The sequence below is a fragment of the Geotrypetes seraphini genome, chromosome 11 (genome assembly GCF_902459505.1).
Source record: "Geotrypetes seraphini chromosome 11, aGeoSer1.1, whole genome shotgun sequence".
NCBI lineage: Eukaryota > Metazoa > Chordata > Amphibia > Gymnophiona > Dermophiidae > Geotrypetes > Geotrypetes seraphini.
Window position 1 is genome coordinate 73435122 of NC_047094.1, and position 15950 is coordinate 73451071.

The following is a 15950-nucleotide window of genomic DNA, read 5'->3' on the forward strand; positions in this document are numbered from 1 at the left end:
CAACCCCCCCCCGGCCCTGACTACAGGCGATGGGAAGTTGAGATGCTGGAATCCTGGGGGTGGGGGTAAAGAAGGGAAGGGGAGATGCTGGATTGCAGAGCACAGTTCAGGCGGTTTCCAATTTCTTCATCTCACTTCCCCCTCATATCCTTATCCCTTCCTCATAAAAGCATACCTTAAAATGCACAAAGCCCTTCTACCGTCCGACCTTTTCAGCTCACCTGCTCCGTCCATCTTTCCTGAGCTGCAGCTGCGCGCGCTTCGGCAGTTGATTTGAGCGCCTGCTCCGCTCCGCCCCCCCCCCGTGGAGCGACAGGGCGCCAGCGTGGGGACTGCGAATGCCTTGCTGAGCCAATGCGGTGAGGCCTCTGGCGCTGGGAGTGACCTCGCAGGTAAGCCCCGAAGAAGTCCCGATGGTCCATGAAAGAACGGCTGGATGTAGTGAAGGGTGAGAAGAGACAGTGGCCCTTGAGCCGGAGAGACCCAGAGTCCCAGCAAGAAGTGTGCATGATGATAGGCAAAGGTTCGAGTGGGTGCGGGAAGCCAGTGTTCAAATCCCACTCTCACAACTGATGCTCCTTCTGACCTTGAACAAGTCACTTCACCTTCCTTAGCATCCAGGACAGAAGCCAGTCATATGAATGCAGAGCACCTGGAATACTGAGCAAGCTCCTTCATTTGTGTCCAGAGTAGAGAGTAGCGCAGGGATAGAAATCCCACCCATCCCCAACCCGTCCCCGCCAGGATCCTCTCCGTCCCCACCCGTCCCCGTCAGAATCCTCTCCGTCCCCACCCATCACCGCAAGGAATTACCTCCATCCCCGCCCGTCCCCATAAAAAGCAGCAATTACTTCTGACAGGATAATCAATTCTTTTGTGTTTGCGCTACTGTTTTCCTTGTGGAATCTCTTTGGTGGAATCCTTTTTTGTTTTCTGTTCAGGTAATTAACTTATAACCCCTTCTTTTACTAAGACTGACATGTCCATTATATTATATGAACGAACCCTGCTTCCAAAGCCTTCCATCCACGTGGGAGTTCTGTTGGCTAGAAGGAGGTCCCCGTGGGAGTCCCATGGGCCAGAGGGGGGTCCCCTTGGGAGTCCCGTGGGTTGGGGGGGAGTCCCATGGGCCAGAGGGGGGTCCCCTTGGGAGTCCTGTGGGTTGGGGGGATTCCCGTGGGACCCCCCGCGGGACCCGCGGGATTCCCACAATTCCCGTTCCCATGCAGACCTCTAGTCCAGAGAGGAGGGATTTTTATTGTTTGGCACACCCAGTTTTGAAATGTTGCAGCCTGTGTGCCCTCAAATACTATCAAAGACCACTTAGATCAGAAAAACATTCAGAAAAGGGAAAACAAATCTACTGCTTTTTGCCTGGTCCCTCCCTCCCCCTACAAAAGAGGAAAGGAGGATGGAAAAAGAGCAACATTTCAAAGTTACATAAAAAAGTTGACCAAAGACAGGAAAAGTAGGAAAAGGGTAAAACGCAGACTTTATGGACCTCGCAGATCTAAACCGCACATCCTTAAAAATCTGAGGTCTGTGGCATGGTATGTCCAAACCACAAGACTCTTTTCTCAAGAATAAAAGAGCAACTCCCAAAAGATGGATTTTCAGTGACACTATCCGGTTATGTGCTGCTGAAACCCTGCAAACGCTACTTAACAGTATGGGCCCCTTTATAAACTTGGTGACCTCACCATCTTCTTCTTTAGCTAATCCCAGGAGGGCCAGGCAAGCAGAAGCATCACTCCCTTTCAATGACATTTTACATACAGAAAAAGGCAAGTACACCTGCTTTAAAATAGTTATAAAAGACTGAGAATCTCTGAGGCCTATGTCGTAATTAGTGAACTTTTTGGAGGCACTTCTATAAACCATTTTGTGCATAAAATGCTGATTTAAAGCTTATAAGAGCCATTGTAAAATTAGATCACTCACCTCTGCTGTGTGCTCCTAATTCTAAACACTTTTCCTATTTCACTAAACCACTGTGAAGCCTAGATTTGTGGTCCTTGAAACAAGACTCCAGCATCTGCAAACCTCTCTGAATCATCCCACTAATCACGATAGAAACTCGCTCCTACTTTTAAACACTTTCCCTTTTTCTCTAACCCACCTTAAAGCCTGGATTTGCGGTCCCTGAAACAGGACTGCAGATGTCTGCAAACTTGCTCTCAGTTCTAAACACTTTCCCTGCCTCTCTAAACCACCGTAAAGCCTGGATTTGTGGTCCCTGAAACAGGACTCCAGGCCGTCTGCAAACCCCTCTGAATCACCCCACTAATCGCATGATAGAAACTTGCTCCCAGTTCTAAACACTTTCCTCGCCTCTCTAAACCAGCGTAAAGCCTGGATTTGCGGTCCCTGAAACAGGACTCCAGCCATCTGCAAACTAGAGAGTTGCACGGGGACAGAAATCCGACCCATCCCCACCCGTCCCCGCCAGGATTCTCTCCGTCCCCAACCGTCCCCGCCAGGATCCTCTCTGTCCCCACCCGTCCCCACAAGGAATTACCTCTATCCCCACCCATCCCCATAAAAAGCAGCAATTACTTCTGACAGGATCATCAATTCCACAGTTTCTTTTGTGTTTGTGTTGCTGTTTTCCTTGTGGAATCTCTTTGGTGGAACCCTTTTTTTTGTTTTCTGTTCAGGTAATTAACTTATAAACCCCCTCTTTTACTAAGGCTGACGTGTCCATTATATTATATGGACGAACCCTACTTCCAAAGCCTTCCATCCCCGTGGGAGTCCCATTGGCTAGAGGGGTGTCCCTGTGGGAGTCCCGTGGGCCAGAGGGGGGTCCCCGTGGCAGTCCCGTGGATTGGGGGGATTCCCGCGAGGTTCCCGCAATCCCCGTTCCCGTGCAAACCTCTACTGCAAACCCTAGTTCAACCTCTTCTCCTACCTCAGTCTCACTGCTTCTCCTCCTTAGAACTTCAAAGTCCACTCCAACTGTCTATTCACTTCCCTACCTCTACGAATAGCAGTCATTTATGACCTCCTGACAAATCCCTAGCTTCCTTTCTTACTGACCTTGACTCCTGGCTCTCCGTCTTTCTCAAACTTTTGTTTTCTTCCCTCATCCCTGGTGATTTTAACATTCATGCTGATGACACCTCTTGACTCTTACTAGAACAGGAAAGCAAGTGGGGAAGGAAATGTACAAACCAGCCTCAAAAACAATTAAGATTTATTAAAAACAATTATCTATTAAAACATATAATGCAAAATTAAATTCCTTTTTCTTTTGTAACTGGACCCAACACAGTCCTTGTTACGGCATCCAATTGAAAGCCTTCCTCAGAGGTGAACTTGTAATCCAGTAGATGGCGCTGAGGTACTGAATATCTAAAAGGAATGTGATTCCAAACGTTACATTAAAGTGCATGTGCAGGCTTTTGCCTTCTTGCTATGGAAACTGCCCTTGCTAGGATCTCCAATGAACTGCTCCTGGCCAAATCCAAAGTCCTCTAATCCGTCCTCATTCTCCTTTATCCATTTGCGGCATTTGACACTGTAAACCACCGCCTACTCATCGACATCCTGTCCTTGCTTGAATTTCAGGGCTCTATTTTCTCATGGTTTTCTTCCTATCTTTCCCATCGCACTTTTAGCATAACTGGGAAAATTCGATAGGAGCATTTCCTAATTGCTATATTTTCACTGTATCAAAATTTATATGCTGCAGAAACTGAATTGCATCTCCCATGGAAATGCATTAGGCCATTTTTTGGAGGGGAGGATTTTTTTTTTTTTCATTTGGAACCACCTCACCATTGTCAAATATCTTTTTACCATTTTGCCCCCACCCCCACCCAAGAACACCATATTTAATCCCATTCCACTGAATTTTCAGATAATTATTTTGTCCTAAGAGAGAGAGAGAGAGAGAGAGAGAGAGACATTCTTAACCTTGTATGTGTAATTCCTTTCCAGTATCCATTAAGCAACTCATGTTAAGAATGGTTGTTTTTCAGGTTTACAAGCTTATAGGAGGAAACTGAGAACATTAGAAAGGCGTTGGCGGAAGATATTAAAAGCAAGTAATAAAAATTGTGTGAGACAGGAAGCAGATATTAATCTGAATATGATATAAAAATGGAAAAGCTATTTTTCCAATAAAAATGTTGAAGCTGATATTAAGCTTTGGAAAATCCATTGGGTAAGAAAGAATAATAATAAAATAATTTTTCAAAGTCATAACCTTACTGACCTTTTAGCTTACAACCTTAAGGGGTAAATTCTATAACAATGCACTCACATATAGATACCCAGAGGGCACTTGACTGGTCCAGATTCTCTAAAGGAAACTCAGTACCTACTCTCATTTATTGAAATAGTAGTGTGATCAGATATATACATTCATACATAAGCGTTGGAATGGGGGAGGCCTCAGGGGTCATGGCCTCCCCCAAATTCTCTGTCGCTCTTCTTTTGATTCTACCACCCACCCTTCTCCCGGTGTTTGCTTAAATCTTCAGGCAGCTGCCACGCAACATCAAACAGCAGGCCTGCCGAAGAACCCTTCATTCTACTTTTGGGGGCAGGCCTGCTCATAGACGCTGCACGGTGGCTGCTGAAGATTTTAAACTAAAACATCAGGAGGAGGTGGGTGGGGGACTCGGGAGCTGTTTAGAGGTCATGCGCCAGGCCCCCTGGGCCTCCCCCTTAAACAAAGCTCTGAACTGTTTTGTGGTATTGTGGTATACAAAAATAAAGTTATTATTATTATTATTATTCCACTGCCTATGCATGCATATGCACTTAGGTATAAATATTAGTCAGCCAACGGTGTCCAGCCGTTCAACGTGTGGCGAAGGCAAGCGGCAAAGACGCTCGCCTTAGCGAGAGTGCCTTTGCGAAGGAGCCTTGAGAAGGAGCCCAGGCAGCCCAGCAGCAAATCTAACTTCTAAAAAACTTCAAAAAAAAAAAATTTTTCTTCTCTTCTCATTCTTTTCTCTCTCTCTACTTTTTCAGCTAGCTGCACGCCAGGCACCACTCCCAATCTCCGAGGAACAAGGATAAAGAAATGGAGGCTACAGGAACCCAGGGGAGCTACCCAGTATACTGCATCGAATGTCATATGTATGACTACCTCCCCTCCGGGAGGCAGGCGTACATATGCAGTCGATGTCAGGAACTGGATAGCCTGAAGAAGGAGGTCGGGAGACTGCTAGTTCGAGTACAGGAACTGGAGGGACTGTGCACCATAGAGAAACAATGCTGGGAAACTGAGGATGCCGCCAGTGAGGACCACATCACGGAACAAGTTAGAGAGCTCGAGAAATTCATCGAGGAGGCCTGCAGGATGGTGGAGGCACAGGATCACCAGCACAGCAGGGGAGAACTACCAGTCGGACGACAAAATCCACTAGACACCATAGGAGTAGGACCTTGCGGAGAATCTGGACAGGTAGACGAGGACGAGACCCAACTAGCGAGGAAGAACTAGCGGTCTGCGCCACTGACACAGACCTGAGACCAAAGAGACAGTTAAGGAAGGGGAGATCTGCTATCGTAGTGGGAGACTCAATCCTGAGAGGAGTGGACAGTCACATAGCTGGAGGGAGAGAGGACCGACTAGTTACATGTCTCCCAGGGGCAAGAACGAAGGATGTCATCGACAGAATTGAGAGGATCCTGGAAGGGGCCGAGACAGAGGAGACAGCTGTAGAAATCCATGTTGGAACTAACGACGTCAGCAGGAGGGACTACAACAGGACTATACTAACTGACCAGTTCAGGATCCTGGGGAGGAAACTGAAACTGAGGGCAAGGAAGATAGCCTTCTCGGAGATCCTGTCAGTACCGAGAGCGGACGCAAGGAGGCAAAGTGAACTACAAGCAATAAACGGTTGGCTCAGGAGATGGTGTGAGGAGGAGGGTTTCTATTTTGTTCGGAACTGGGCAACTTTCTTGGGAAAGAATAAGCTCTATAGGAGAGACGGACTGCACCTGAGCACGACTGGGACGAGGATGCTGGCACGCAACGTCCAGAGCGTCATAGATTTGGCTTTAAACTGAGGAAGAGGGGAAAGCCGACAGTCGATCTGACACATCGGACAAAAGTATCAAATGAGGATACTGAGAAAGGACATTGTAAAGGAGGGCTCAGGACTGAGAAAGGACATTGTAAAAGAGGGCTCAGGACTGAGTGGGACTTTTTGGAAAAAGGATCTAAGGATGCAACACAGGGGCCCAGAGCCAAGGACATTGAGCAAGGACATTGTAAAAAAGGGAGCGGGACTGAGTGGGAAATTTTGGGAAAAGGACCTAAGGACGCAATGCAGATGCCCAGGGCCAAGGACATAGAACAAGGGCATTGTAAAAAAGGGATCGGGACTGAGAGGGCCAAGGACATTGAACAAGGGCATTGTAAAAAAGGGATCGGGACTGAGTGGGAATTTTTGGGAAAAGGACCAAAGGACGCAATACAGATGCCCAGGGCCAAGGAACAACGGAATCCAGAGGGACAACCAAAAATGGGGAAACAGGCTGAAAACGAAACAGACACATCACAGGAGGAGGATGACCGGGACGAGGCTTGGGGACTGCAACTCATGAGGGAGTCACCAGGAGCGCCAAACCACGAGGAAAACCAGCAAGAAGGGCGAACAACCGGGACTTACATTGCCTATACACTAATGCTAGGAGCCTAAGGGCCAAAATGGGAGAGCTGGAATTTTTAGCCAACAAAAAGGGCCTAGACATAATTGGAGTCACAGAAACGTGGTGGACTGATGACAACAAATGGGATGTGGCTTTACCAGGGTTCAAACTGTACAGGAGAGATAGGCCACACAAAAAGAGTGGAGGAATAGCGCTATATATAAAGGATTCCATACCTTCAACCAGGATGGAAACAGCAGCAAGGGCGGAGGACTTGGAATCACTATGGGTTAAGCTATCCGGAGAACACGCGTTAAGGCCCTAACGCACCTTAGTAAAAGGAGCCCCTAAAGTATTCTATAAATTCCTTGTGTGATTTTGCACCCTGCCCAGACTCTATCTGTGTTACATCCATCTGCAAACTATGTGCTATAGGAGATGTGCACTTAATTATAGAATAGCACATAGGCATATATATGACTTGTACACACATATGTCACACACATAAATATATATGCTTCCATTCTAAACATCTATGCAGGTAACTTGCATTTAAATGATAGCTCTTACATATAGAAGTACCCCTTAATAGTATAGAGAAAAGAGTTCTTTGGTACATGGGGAATAAAATATAAAAACCTGGACCAGAAATTAATTTTTGTCACTATACACCTGTCTATTGTGTTATAATTCAAGGGCACTAAGACTCCAATGCACAATAGGTTTCCTTTCCTGCTGATGCAGAAAAAGGTTCTCCGTGGCTGCTACCGATGGTCATTGCAGCCACTGAGAACCCTATGCAAATGCATTACATTTTTAAAGCTGTTCTTAAGTCGGATTTGTCCCTACCAGTGTTCCCTCTAAGGTACAGCATGCACAACCACACACTGTTCTTAATGTGGCCACACATCATTCCTGAATTTACTGCAGAAGTGTAGGAGTCTATGCTCAGTGAAATCAAATGACACCGCAACTGCGTTCTTAAGTACGAGTCGTCCTTAAGTCGGGAGTCTGTAACTTGGGGACTGCCTGTAATCCATAATAAAATTTACCCCCTCCTTTACAAAGCCACACAGCTCGGACGCTCATAGAAATTCTATGAGCGTCGGGGCTGTTATTGCGGCAGCTGGCGCTAAAATCACTAGCGCGGCTTTGTAAATTAGGGGGTTAGTGAGGCTTTATGATTTAAAGCAAGCTCAGGCTCTCTGAGAAGTGTTATACAAGGGGAAAATCTGACCCAGACTTGTCAGGCCAAATGTATTTTTCCTTAGTAGGAAGTTTTCAAGCATTCACTGATCTGGGACTTCAAAAGAATAATAATTTGGCTCCTTTCAGAAAGGAAATAACACTCAATGTTCCATATTAACGAAGGATATCTGCACACCAAAGGATATAGTGCCATTTTACAGGCCAGGTCCTAGAAAACAGACAGATAAGAGTAATAAACTTGTTTAGTTTTAAGGATGGCTTAGAAGTTTCAGAAAAGAATAAATAATAGGCAGCAATTTTTCCTTGATTAAATGTTTCTATAATGATATTTTATTTCCTATGCTGAGATGTGTAATTGTTTGAACTGATATTGTTCTCTCCTTATTGCAGGCTTGGAACATTTGTTTACTCTTCAGTATATGACTATTTTTTTAAATTTTATTTATAGCATTTATATATACATTTCAAAGAAACATATATGTATAAACAGAGACTTTGCCACAATATAACAAATAAGAAAATACTATTCCAAATTTAAACAATGCTCTGGCTCTTAATAGTCCTCATTAGGACAATTCACACATCAGAGAGAGTGATTTACCTTAATAATAAGCAAAGGAAAAAAGGGTCAAAAGACCTTTTAACTAGAGTCAATTGATTTTACTATTCAACAGAGGGACTGACCATTACTACTCCTTTTCCTTCAAGAATATCTTAATTGAGAGGGTTCATAAAAAATATAGGATGTTTGATCCAAAAGGATCAGACATTTGCATGGATATCTTAGTTGGAATTTTGCTCCCAAAGTAATCACAAACTGTCATTTCTAGAAACTGTTTTCTCCTGGTTTGTGTTATTTTCGAGGCATCTGGAAACATGGAAATATTGCTATCCCAAAAAGTCACCTCTTTTAGCCTAAAAAACAGCCTAAGAAGTGACTGACCTGATGAAAAACAAAAGTCACCAGTAGTGTCAAAAGACTTATAGCATCATCCCCTGAGGTTTCCAGAATTCTTGTTATATTCAATGGACTTGAGGAATCAGGTTGAGCCATGGGGACTGAAGCTTTTGTTGTTGTTGAAATTGGCAAAAAATATATTTTTTTTGAAGAGGAGGAAGTCCATCTTCTGGGTACTTGAATACTTCTCTCAAAAATCTTTAGGTGACATTGTTCCTTAGGCAAAAAATGAACCCTACAGTAATGGAGGTTGAAAAATCACAAAATAGAAAAAAACCTCCCAAACCCCAAGACTAGAAAATGGTTAGGGGAAAGAGACAAAGGCCAACTAAAACAATAATAACCAAAGTTCATAAATATTAATGAAAGCAGGAGAGCCCTCAGTCACACAGCTACCGCTGGAAGATCCAGTGAGTAGCTGTCGCGGGGTTACACCCAGAAGAGTGTTAACTGCGGAACATCCCTGGGCTCTCTCCGCGTGAGAAGTGATTAACTAATGCAACAAAAAAAGTGCAATGCGTGTGAAAAATAATAAAAAAACACACACCTTCTGAAAGTTAAGTTGAAATTTGTCTCTATCCCCCATACATGGGGCCAAAAGGAAAGAGAGAGTGTCCAAATCAAACCAAGCAAAACACAAACTGGAAGAAAGTTTCTTCCAGTTTGTGTTTTGCTTGGTGTGATTTGGACACTATCTCTTTCCTTTTGGCCTCATGTTTGGGGGATAGAGACAAATTTCAACTTAACTTTCAGAAGGTGTGTGTTTTTTATTATTTTTCACACGCATTGCACTTTTTTTGTTGCATTAGTTAATCACTTCTCACGCGGAGAGAGCCCAGGGATGTTGCGCAGTTAACACTCTTCTGGGTGTAACCCCGCGACAGCTACTCACTGGATCTTCCAGCGGTAGCTGTGTGACTGAGGGCTCTCCTGCTTTCATTAATATTTATGAACTTTGGTTATTATTATTTTGTCAAGTTTTAGTTGGCCTTTGTCTCTTTCCCCTAACCATTTTCTAGTCTTGGGGTTTGGGAGGTTTTTTTCTATTTTATATTGTTCCTTAGGTGACATTGTCAGTAATTTAGGAAAGTTTAGGATTCTAAGATTCAATGCTTTAGTACAGTTATCAAAGTTCTCAGCTTTCCTTACTAACAATAGTCTATCTTGCATTAAAGAAGATTGAGAGGATTGTAACCCTTGGACCTTTTGGTCTAGATCCGGGGTAGCCAATTCCGGTCCTCGAGAGCCACAGGCAGGGAAGGTTTTCAGGATATCCGCAATGAATATGTATGAGATGGATTTGCATGCATGCCTCCTTGAGATGCAAATCTTTCTCATGCATATTCATTGTGGATATCCTGAAAACCTGACCTGCCTATGGCTCTCGAGGACCGGAATTGCCTACCCCTGGTCTAGGTGTATAACCTTTTCCCCCTGGACTGTCAACTCTTCCTCAGTTTTATCCAGCCTCTTTGTCTGAGCATGAACCAGGGGAAGGGTTCCAGCACATAGCTTGTGGAGAGAGTCTAATTCCATCCAGATTGACTCTAATGTAATTTCAGCAGGTCTTACCAAGGGAAGGACTGATGGAATCTGTCCTGAACCTGCTGAACTTTCCAAGCTCTCCTCTCCTGATTGAGATGTACCTGCCACGGCTGTTTGGGAGGTTGGCAAGCCCAACACTATTGCAGCCGACGTTGACTCCCGTCTCTGCAAGGCTTCTGAAATTCCCTACTCTTGCAGCTGCAGGGGAGGGGCAGGTCCCACGGGGCTTAGCGAAGCTTCGCTACTGAATGCCGACATCTCTCTCACATTCGGCAAAGCCAGTTCACCCCCTGGGAAAGAGGTCAGAAAGCTGGTAATCGTCCCCTGCCGAACTAGGGTAGATTCGGGCTGCTGGGCTTAAGCATCCTTCTTTTAGGCATCTCAAAGATTTAAATCTATACCCAAAATTGGGTCAGCAATAAGATAAGTGCAGAAGCAATTTTTTTTCAGCATCCTCACTACAGCACCATCTTGTCCCTATGTGAGAATATGACTCTTGTTTTGCTTTTTATTCGTTGGGGATGGGGACGGGTGCGATAAGCTCAGCGGCCGCGTCTACTTACAATGTAGACCGTCATTTGGCCTTTATCTGCCATCATGGTTCTATAAACTCTGCAATGAGAGGGCATAGGATGAAGTTAAGAGGTGATAGACTCCAGAGTAATCAGAGGAAATACTTTTTTATGGAAAGGGTGTTAGATATGTGGAACAGTCTCCCGGAAGAGGTAGTGAAAACAGAGACTGTGTCTGAATTCAAGAGGGCCTGGGATAGGCACGTGGGATCTCTCAGAGAGAGAGAAAGATAATGGTTACTGCAGATGGGCAGACTAGATGGGCCATTTGGCCTTTGTCTGCTGTCATGTTTCTATGTTTCTACATTGTACGCATCTTCCGCTGGCCTAGGGAGATGCGTACGGCCACCTAGGTCCGCTTAAGGTTACTTCTGGGCCAACCACGCCTGCGTCTAGCCTTAGGCGAGCTTAGGCGGTCTTACACACCTTCCCTATGCTCCCAGAGGCACCTCCAATGTAGGCGACCTGCCTCGGTAGTTTTTTTTTCTAAAAATGTGCTTCCTGATTGGCTGGTTAGACAACGGTAGGACACCTACCGCTACCTACAATCGGGAAGCTGTGGAATCCGGCCCATGGAGTCTTTAAAAAACCCAAAAAACTTCCCAAGCATTTGACCAACTTTTTTTTTTTTTTTTTGCAAGGATCTTAAACAATTCTTTTCACTCTTTCCTTTTTAAATCTCTGAGGGGATTTCGTGTTTACTAACATATTGCTTGTGTCATAGGCTTCTACTTTCTGTTCTCTGCTGATTTCTCGTTTTAAGGCTTCCTACAATCCTTTCTCAGCCTTCATGAGATATAAAGAAAACTAAAAACAAAACATATTATATATAGATATAGATATATATGTATGTATATAATAGTTGAAATATTTTTATCAGGAGGTTCTTTTCTCCATAGTAAGCCACTATGTTGCTCTAGTTTTATACTTCATAGCAGTGGCTTTCTTTCCTTCTAGGATGATTCATCCTTTTTAGCATATAGGGCTATTCTTTTCATGAGAATCATGCTTTTGTTATTTACGAAAGTTCATTCCCTTTTCCATTCGTATCTACTCTGGGACATTGGATCTCCTTCTCCATATGAGTGCATTTACCAATAGTCTTTTTTTATTTGATTCTTGAATCTTTTTGGTGTCTCCATTGCCTATATTTAGATTCACCTGCCTCTAAGAGGTCTTTTGTTATTTTATCAACCTCCATACATATACAGTTTCTGGGCCTTCTCCTTTTTTCTCTAGCAGAGCATGGAATTTCCCTACTAGTTTTTTTACTGTTATGTTCCTTCCCTTGCCTCCGCACTCTCATATAAGACATTGGGTCTAGATTTTTGCAAGGCCAACTCAAATTTTTCTGAGTTGTTGGAACCCAACTCTCCCTCCGTCTCCTTTCTAAAGCTAGGGAGTCTCACATTTGAGAATATGCTGCCTGCTTGTCTAAGGATAAAGCACAGTTATTTACCATAATGGGTGTTATCCTGGGACAGCAGGCAGATATTCTCACAACTTGCTCACCTCCCCTAGTTGGGCTTCTTGGCTTGGGCATAGAACTGATGACCTCATGAGCTGGTGTTGGGCAGGACTTTTCACTGTCTGTACCGGGGCTCTGTGGATGACGTCACCCACATGTGAGAATATCTGCCTACTGTCCCAGGATAACATCTGTTACGGTGAGTAACTGTGCTTTATCTGTACCCTTCTCCTCCACTGCGAACTCCTTTTATCATGCTTTACTATGTGCCTGGAATAGATTTCCTGAGTTAGTCCATCAAATATAGAAACTTGAAACATGATTGCAGATAAAGGCCAAATGGCCCATCCATTCTGACCATCTGCAACATCCACTATCTTCTCATCTCCCTATGAGATCCCAAATGCCTGTCCCACACTTTCTTGAATTCAAACACAGTCTTTGTCTCCACCACCTCTGACAGGGAGACTATTCCATGCATCTACCACCATTTCTGTAAAAAGTATTTCCTTAGATTCCTCCTGAGCCTATCACCTCTTAAACTCATTCTATCCATTCTTTGGAGTTTCCTTTCAGTTGAAAGAGACTCGCCTTATGTATTTATGCCATATAGGTATTTAAACGTCTCTATCATATCTCTCCTCTTCTGCCTTTCCTCCAAAGTATACATATTGAGATCTTTAAGTCTGTCCCCATATGCTTTATGAAGAAGAAAACAGGGGAAAACAACACTACAAAACCAAATATGTAAAAACCAGAGTGGAATTGTCCAAATAAGAAAGATGTGCACTGGAAAATATGTCCTCCAATACGTCTGGTGATATGAAAGTCTTTATTGTTCAAACATCAAAATAACACATTCAACGACTCAATGACTCGACATGTACATGTTTCGGCCCTCAGGCCTGCCTCAAGAGTATACAGCAAGTGCTATCAATCGACACTGCGCATCAACAAACTGATGCATGGTGTCGATTGATAGCACTCACTGTATACGTGATATGGTATTCTTCCATGATTGGCCTTTTAGTCAGATCCAATTGAGTGCCATTGCATTGTGTATTTCATCATTCACGTTTTTTAAGACTCCTGAGGCAGGCCTGAGGGCCGAAATATGTACATGTCGAGTCATTGAGTCGTTGAATGTGTTATTTTGATGTTTGAACAATAAAGACCTTCATATCACCAGATGTATTGGAGGACATATTTTCCAGTGCACATCTTTCTTATTTGGACAATTCCCATATGCTTTATGACATAGACCATCAATCATTATAGGTGCCTTCCTCTGGAACAACTCTATTTTGTTTATTTCGCTTTGAAAGCGTGGTCTCCAGAATTTTCATAATATTCTAAATGATTTCTCACCAGGGCACCAGTACCTCCTTTTTCCTGCTGGCTATTCCTCTCCTATGTATCCAAGCATCCTTCTAGCTTTTGCAGTCTCCTTTTCAATCTGATTGTCACAAATTATCACACCCAACTCCCACTCTTCTTTCATGCTCAAAATTTCTTCACCCCCTAAACTGTACCATTTCCTTGGGTTTCTGCAGCCCAAATGCATGATCTTGCATTTCTTAGCATTAAATCTTAGCTGCCAAATTTTAGACCATTCCTCAAGCTCTATTAGGTTCTTCCTTGCATTTTCCATACCATCAGGGGTGTCTTCTCTATTACAGATTTTGGTATCATTCGCAAAGAGGCAAATCTTACCAGCCAGCCCTTCAACAATATCGCTTACAAAATTGTTAAAAAGAATAGGCCCAAGAACTGAACCTTGAAACAGTGGCATGGCAAGGGTGAGAGGCACCCAGGGCGGTAGCATCCCACCATCATCTCCGCCTCCCTGCTTCTACTCCGGTCCCGCCTACTGTGCACCCCCCCAGCTCCTTCCCAGATCCCACCTGCTGCGCCCACCCCTTGTACCTCCAAGCGAAGTTGTTGCTCACAGCGGTCAATAATGTGCTCAAGACCCCGTAGGCTCTCCCTCTGACATCAATTCCTATGTGCAGCACCCGGAAGTGAAAACATGTTGTTGAATGCTGCGAACAATAACTTCATCTAGAGGTATGGGGAAGGGAAGGGGGCACACATGTGGAGGGGAGGAATGGGAAGAGGTAGGGGGTGGTGAGGAGGAGGGGTGCCAGTGCCCCCCCAACATGGCGCCCAGGGTGGACTGCCCCCCGTGTCCTCCCCCTTACTATGTTACTGCCTTGAAGCACACCACTGGTAATATCCCTTTCCTCAGAGCGATATCCGTTGACCACTACCCTCTGTCGCCTTCCGCTCTACCAGTTCTTATCCCAGTCCATCACTTTGGGGCCCATACCGAGAGCACTCCATTTATTTATTAGACGCCTGTGTGTAACACTGTCAAAGGCTTTGCTAAAATCTAAATATACCACATCCAGCACTGTCCCTTTATCAAATTCTCTGGTCATCCAGTCAAAGAAATTGATCAGATTTCACTGACAAGATCTGCCTCTAGTGAATCAATGTTGCCTCCAGTCCTGTAATCCACCAGAAACTGCACTATTCTCTGTTTTAAAAGTGTTTCCTTCTTGTTTTCTTTTTCAAGCTCTTTGCCAAACAGGGGCCCTGTTGGGAGACCACTATTTTGACACTGTGGATATCTGACACAATATTCCTGACAAGTACCTTCTTGTTTTCCTATATGAAGCTGGGTTGAGGAGACATCCTTGGAAGATGTGTGGTTGATTTATTGCTACTCAACTTTCTATTTAGATGGTTTATTCTGACTATTTCTATACAGTTTTGAAAATCAGTAAATCAAGAGTAATTTTATTTTGAGTGGAAGTTTTTTTTTTTGACCGAGGATGGTCTTCTTCAAATATTGATTTAAAGCTAGATTGTCCCCAGGATAGATTGCTTTATTTTTATCCTGTGTGACACTGAGATCTTTTTCTCCACTTCTTCCTGATTTGGAATAGTCCTCCTCACTGGCTGTTTATTTGAATGTATTTTTCTTGGATTTTTGAAATTTAAAACATTCAACTTGGATTTTTTTCACTTTTATTGGTGTACAGGACCTAAGTCTGTTCCTTCACAAGCTCAGAGAAACCACAACTCTATACTTTAAGTTCAGTCTCTTAGGCCAGTGTAACAGTTTGTTCTATAGAAAGTATCAATTCCAATTTAGTGTTTAGTCAGTTAATCAGCTCTCAACAATTTCAAAATCTGCGTGGCTTACCTCAGCTGTTCCTTTCAAAGCAGTGTTTCGTTCTTCAGCACACAACCTTAACCCAATAATACTTGACTTATCATAGCCAGCACCTTTACTGTCCAAGCTTCCAATACATTCAGTAGGCTTCTCATCCAGCCAAGCACAGCACCACTCACCATACCAGCACTTCCAAGCAATCTTTCTCAGTCTTCTTAGCCTCCTTCAGGGTTCTCCTTAACCCACAGCTTCTGAGCCTTCTCTACTCAGGGAAGTCTCTTTGTGGAGGCTATCACCTTCTCACAGGTACCCTCTACTGGGGACCTCTCACGGGGACCTCCTAGAATGAATTCCAGACTGGGCATATGAAGCTCTTCCTGCTTGGGTTCTACCCCACAACTC

General features: G+C 44.1%; 2 protein-coding genes across 4 annotated transcripts in view; both read right to left on the minus strand.

Annotated features, from left to right (window-relative positions):
- LYPD3 (LY6/PLAUR domain containing 3) overlaps positions 1–226 on the minus strand; it is a 124803-nt gene extending 124577 nt beyond the window's left edge. Inside the window, exon 1 of the mRNA XM_033962645.1 lies at positions 176–226. The gene's annotated coding sequence lies outside the window, so the exon portion shown is untranslated. The remainder of the gene's footprint in view (positions 1–175) is intronic.
- LOC117368901 (phospholipase A2 inhibitor and Ly6/PLAUR domain-containing protein-like) overlaps positions 1–15678 on the minus strand; it is an 82435-nt gene extending 66757 nt beyond the window's left edge. Inside the window, exon 1 of one of the 3 annotated variants that reach the window (XM_033962647.1) lies at positions 15579–15678. Coding sequence is in view for 1 of the 3 variants with exons in the window: in XM_033962649.1 (XP_033818540.1) it covers positions 222–234 (13 nt within the window). In the remaining 2 variants the exon portion in view is untranslated. Of the gene's footprint in view, positions 1–221; positions 322–15578 lie in introns of those variants that run through there. The other 2 variants (XM_033962646.1, XM_033962649.1) reach the window with 2 other exon arrangements.
- Between the last annotated feature and the right edge of the window lie 272 nt (positions 15679–15950).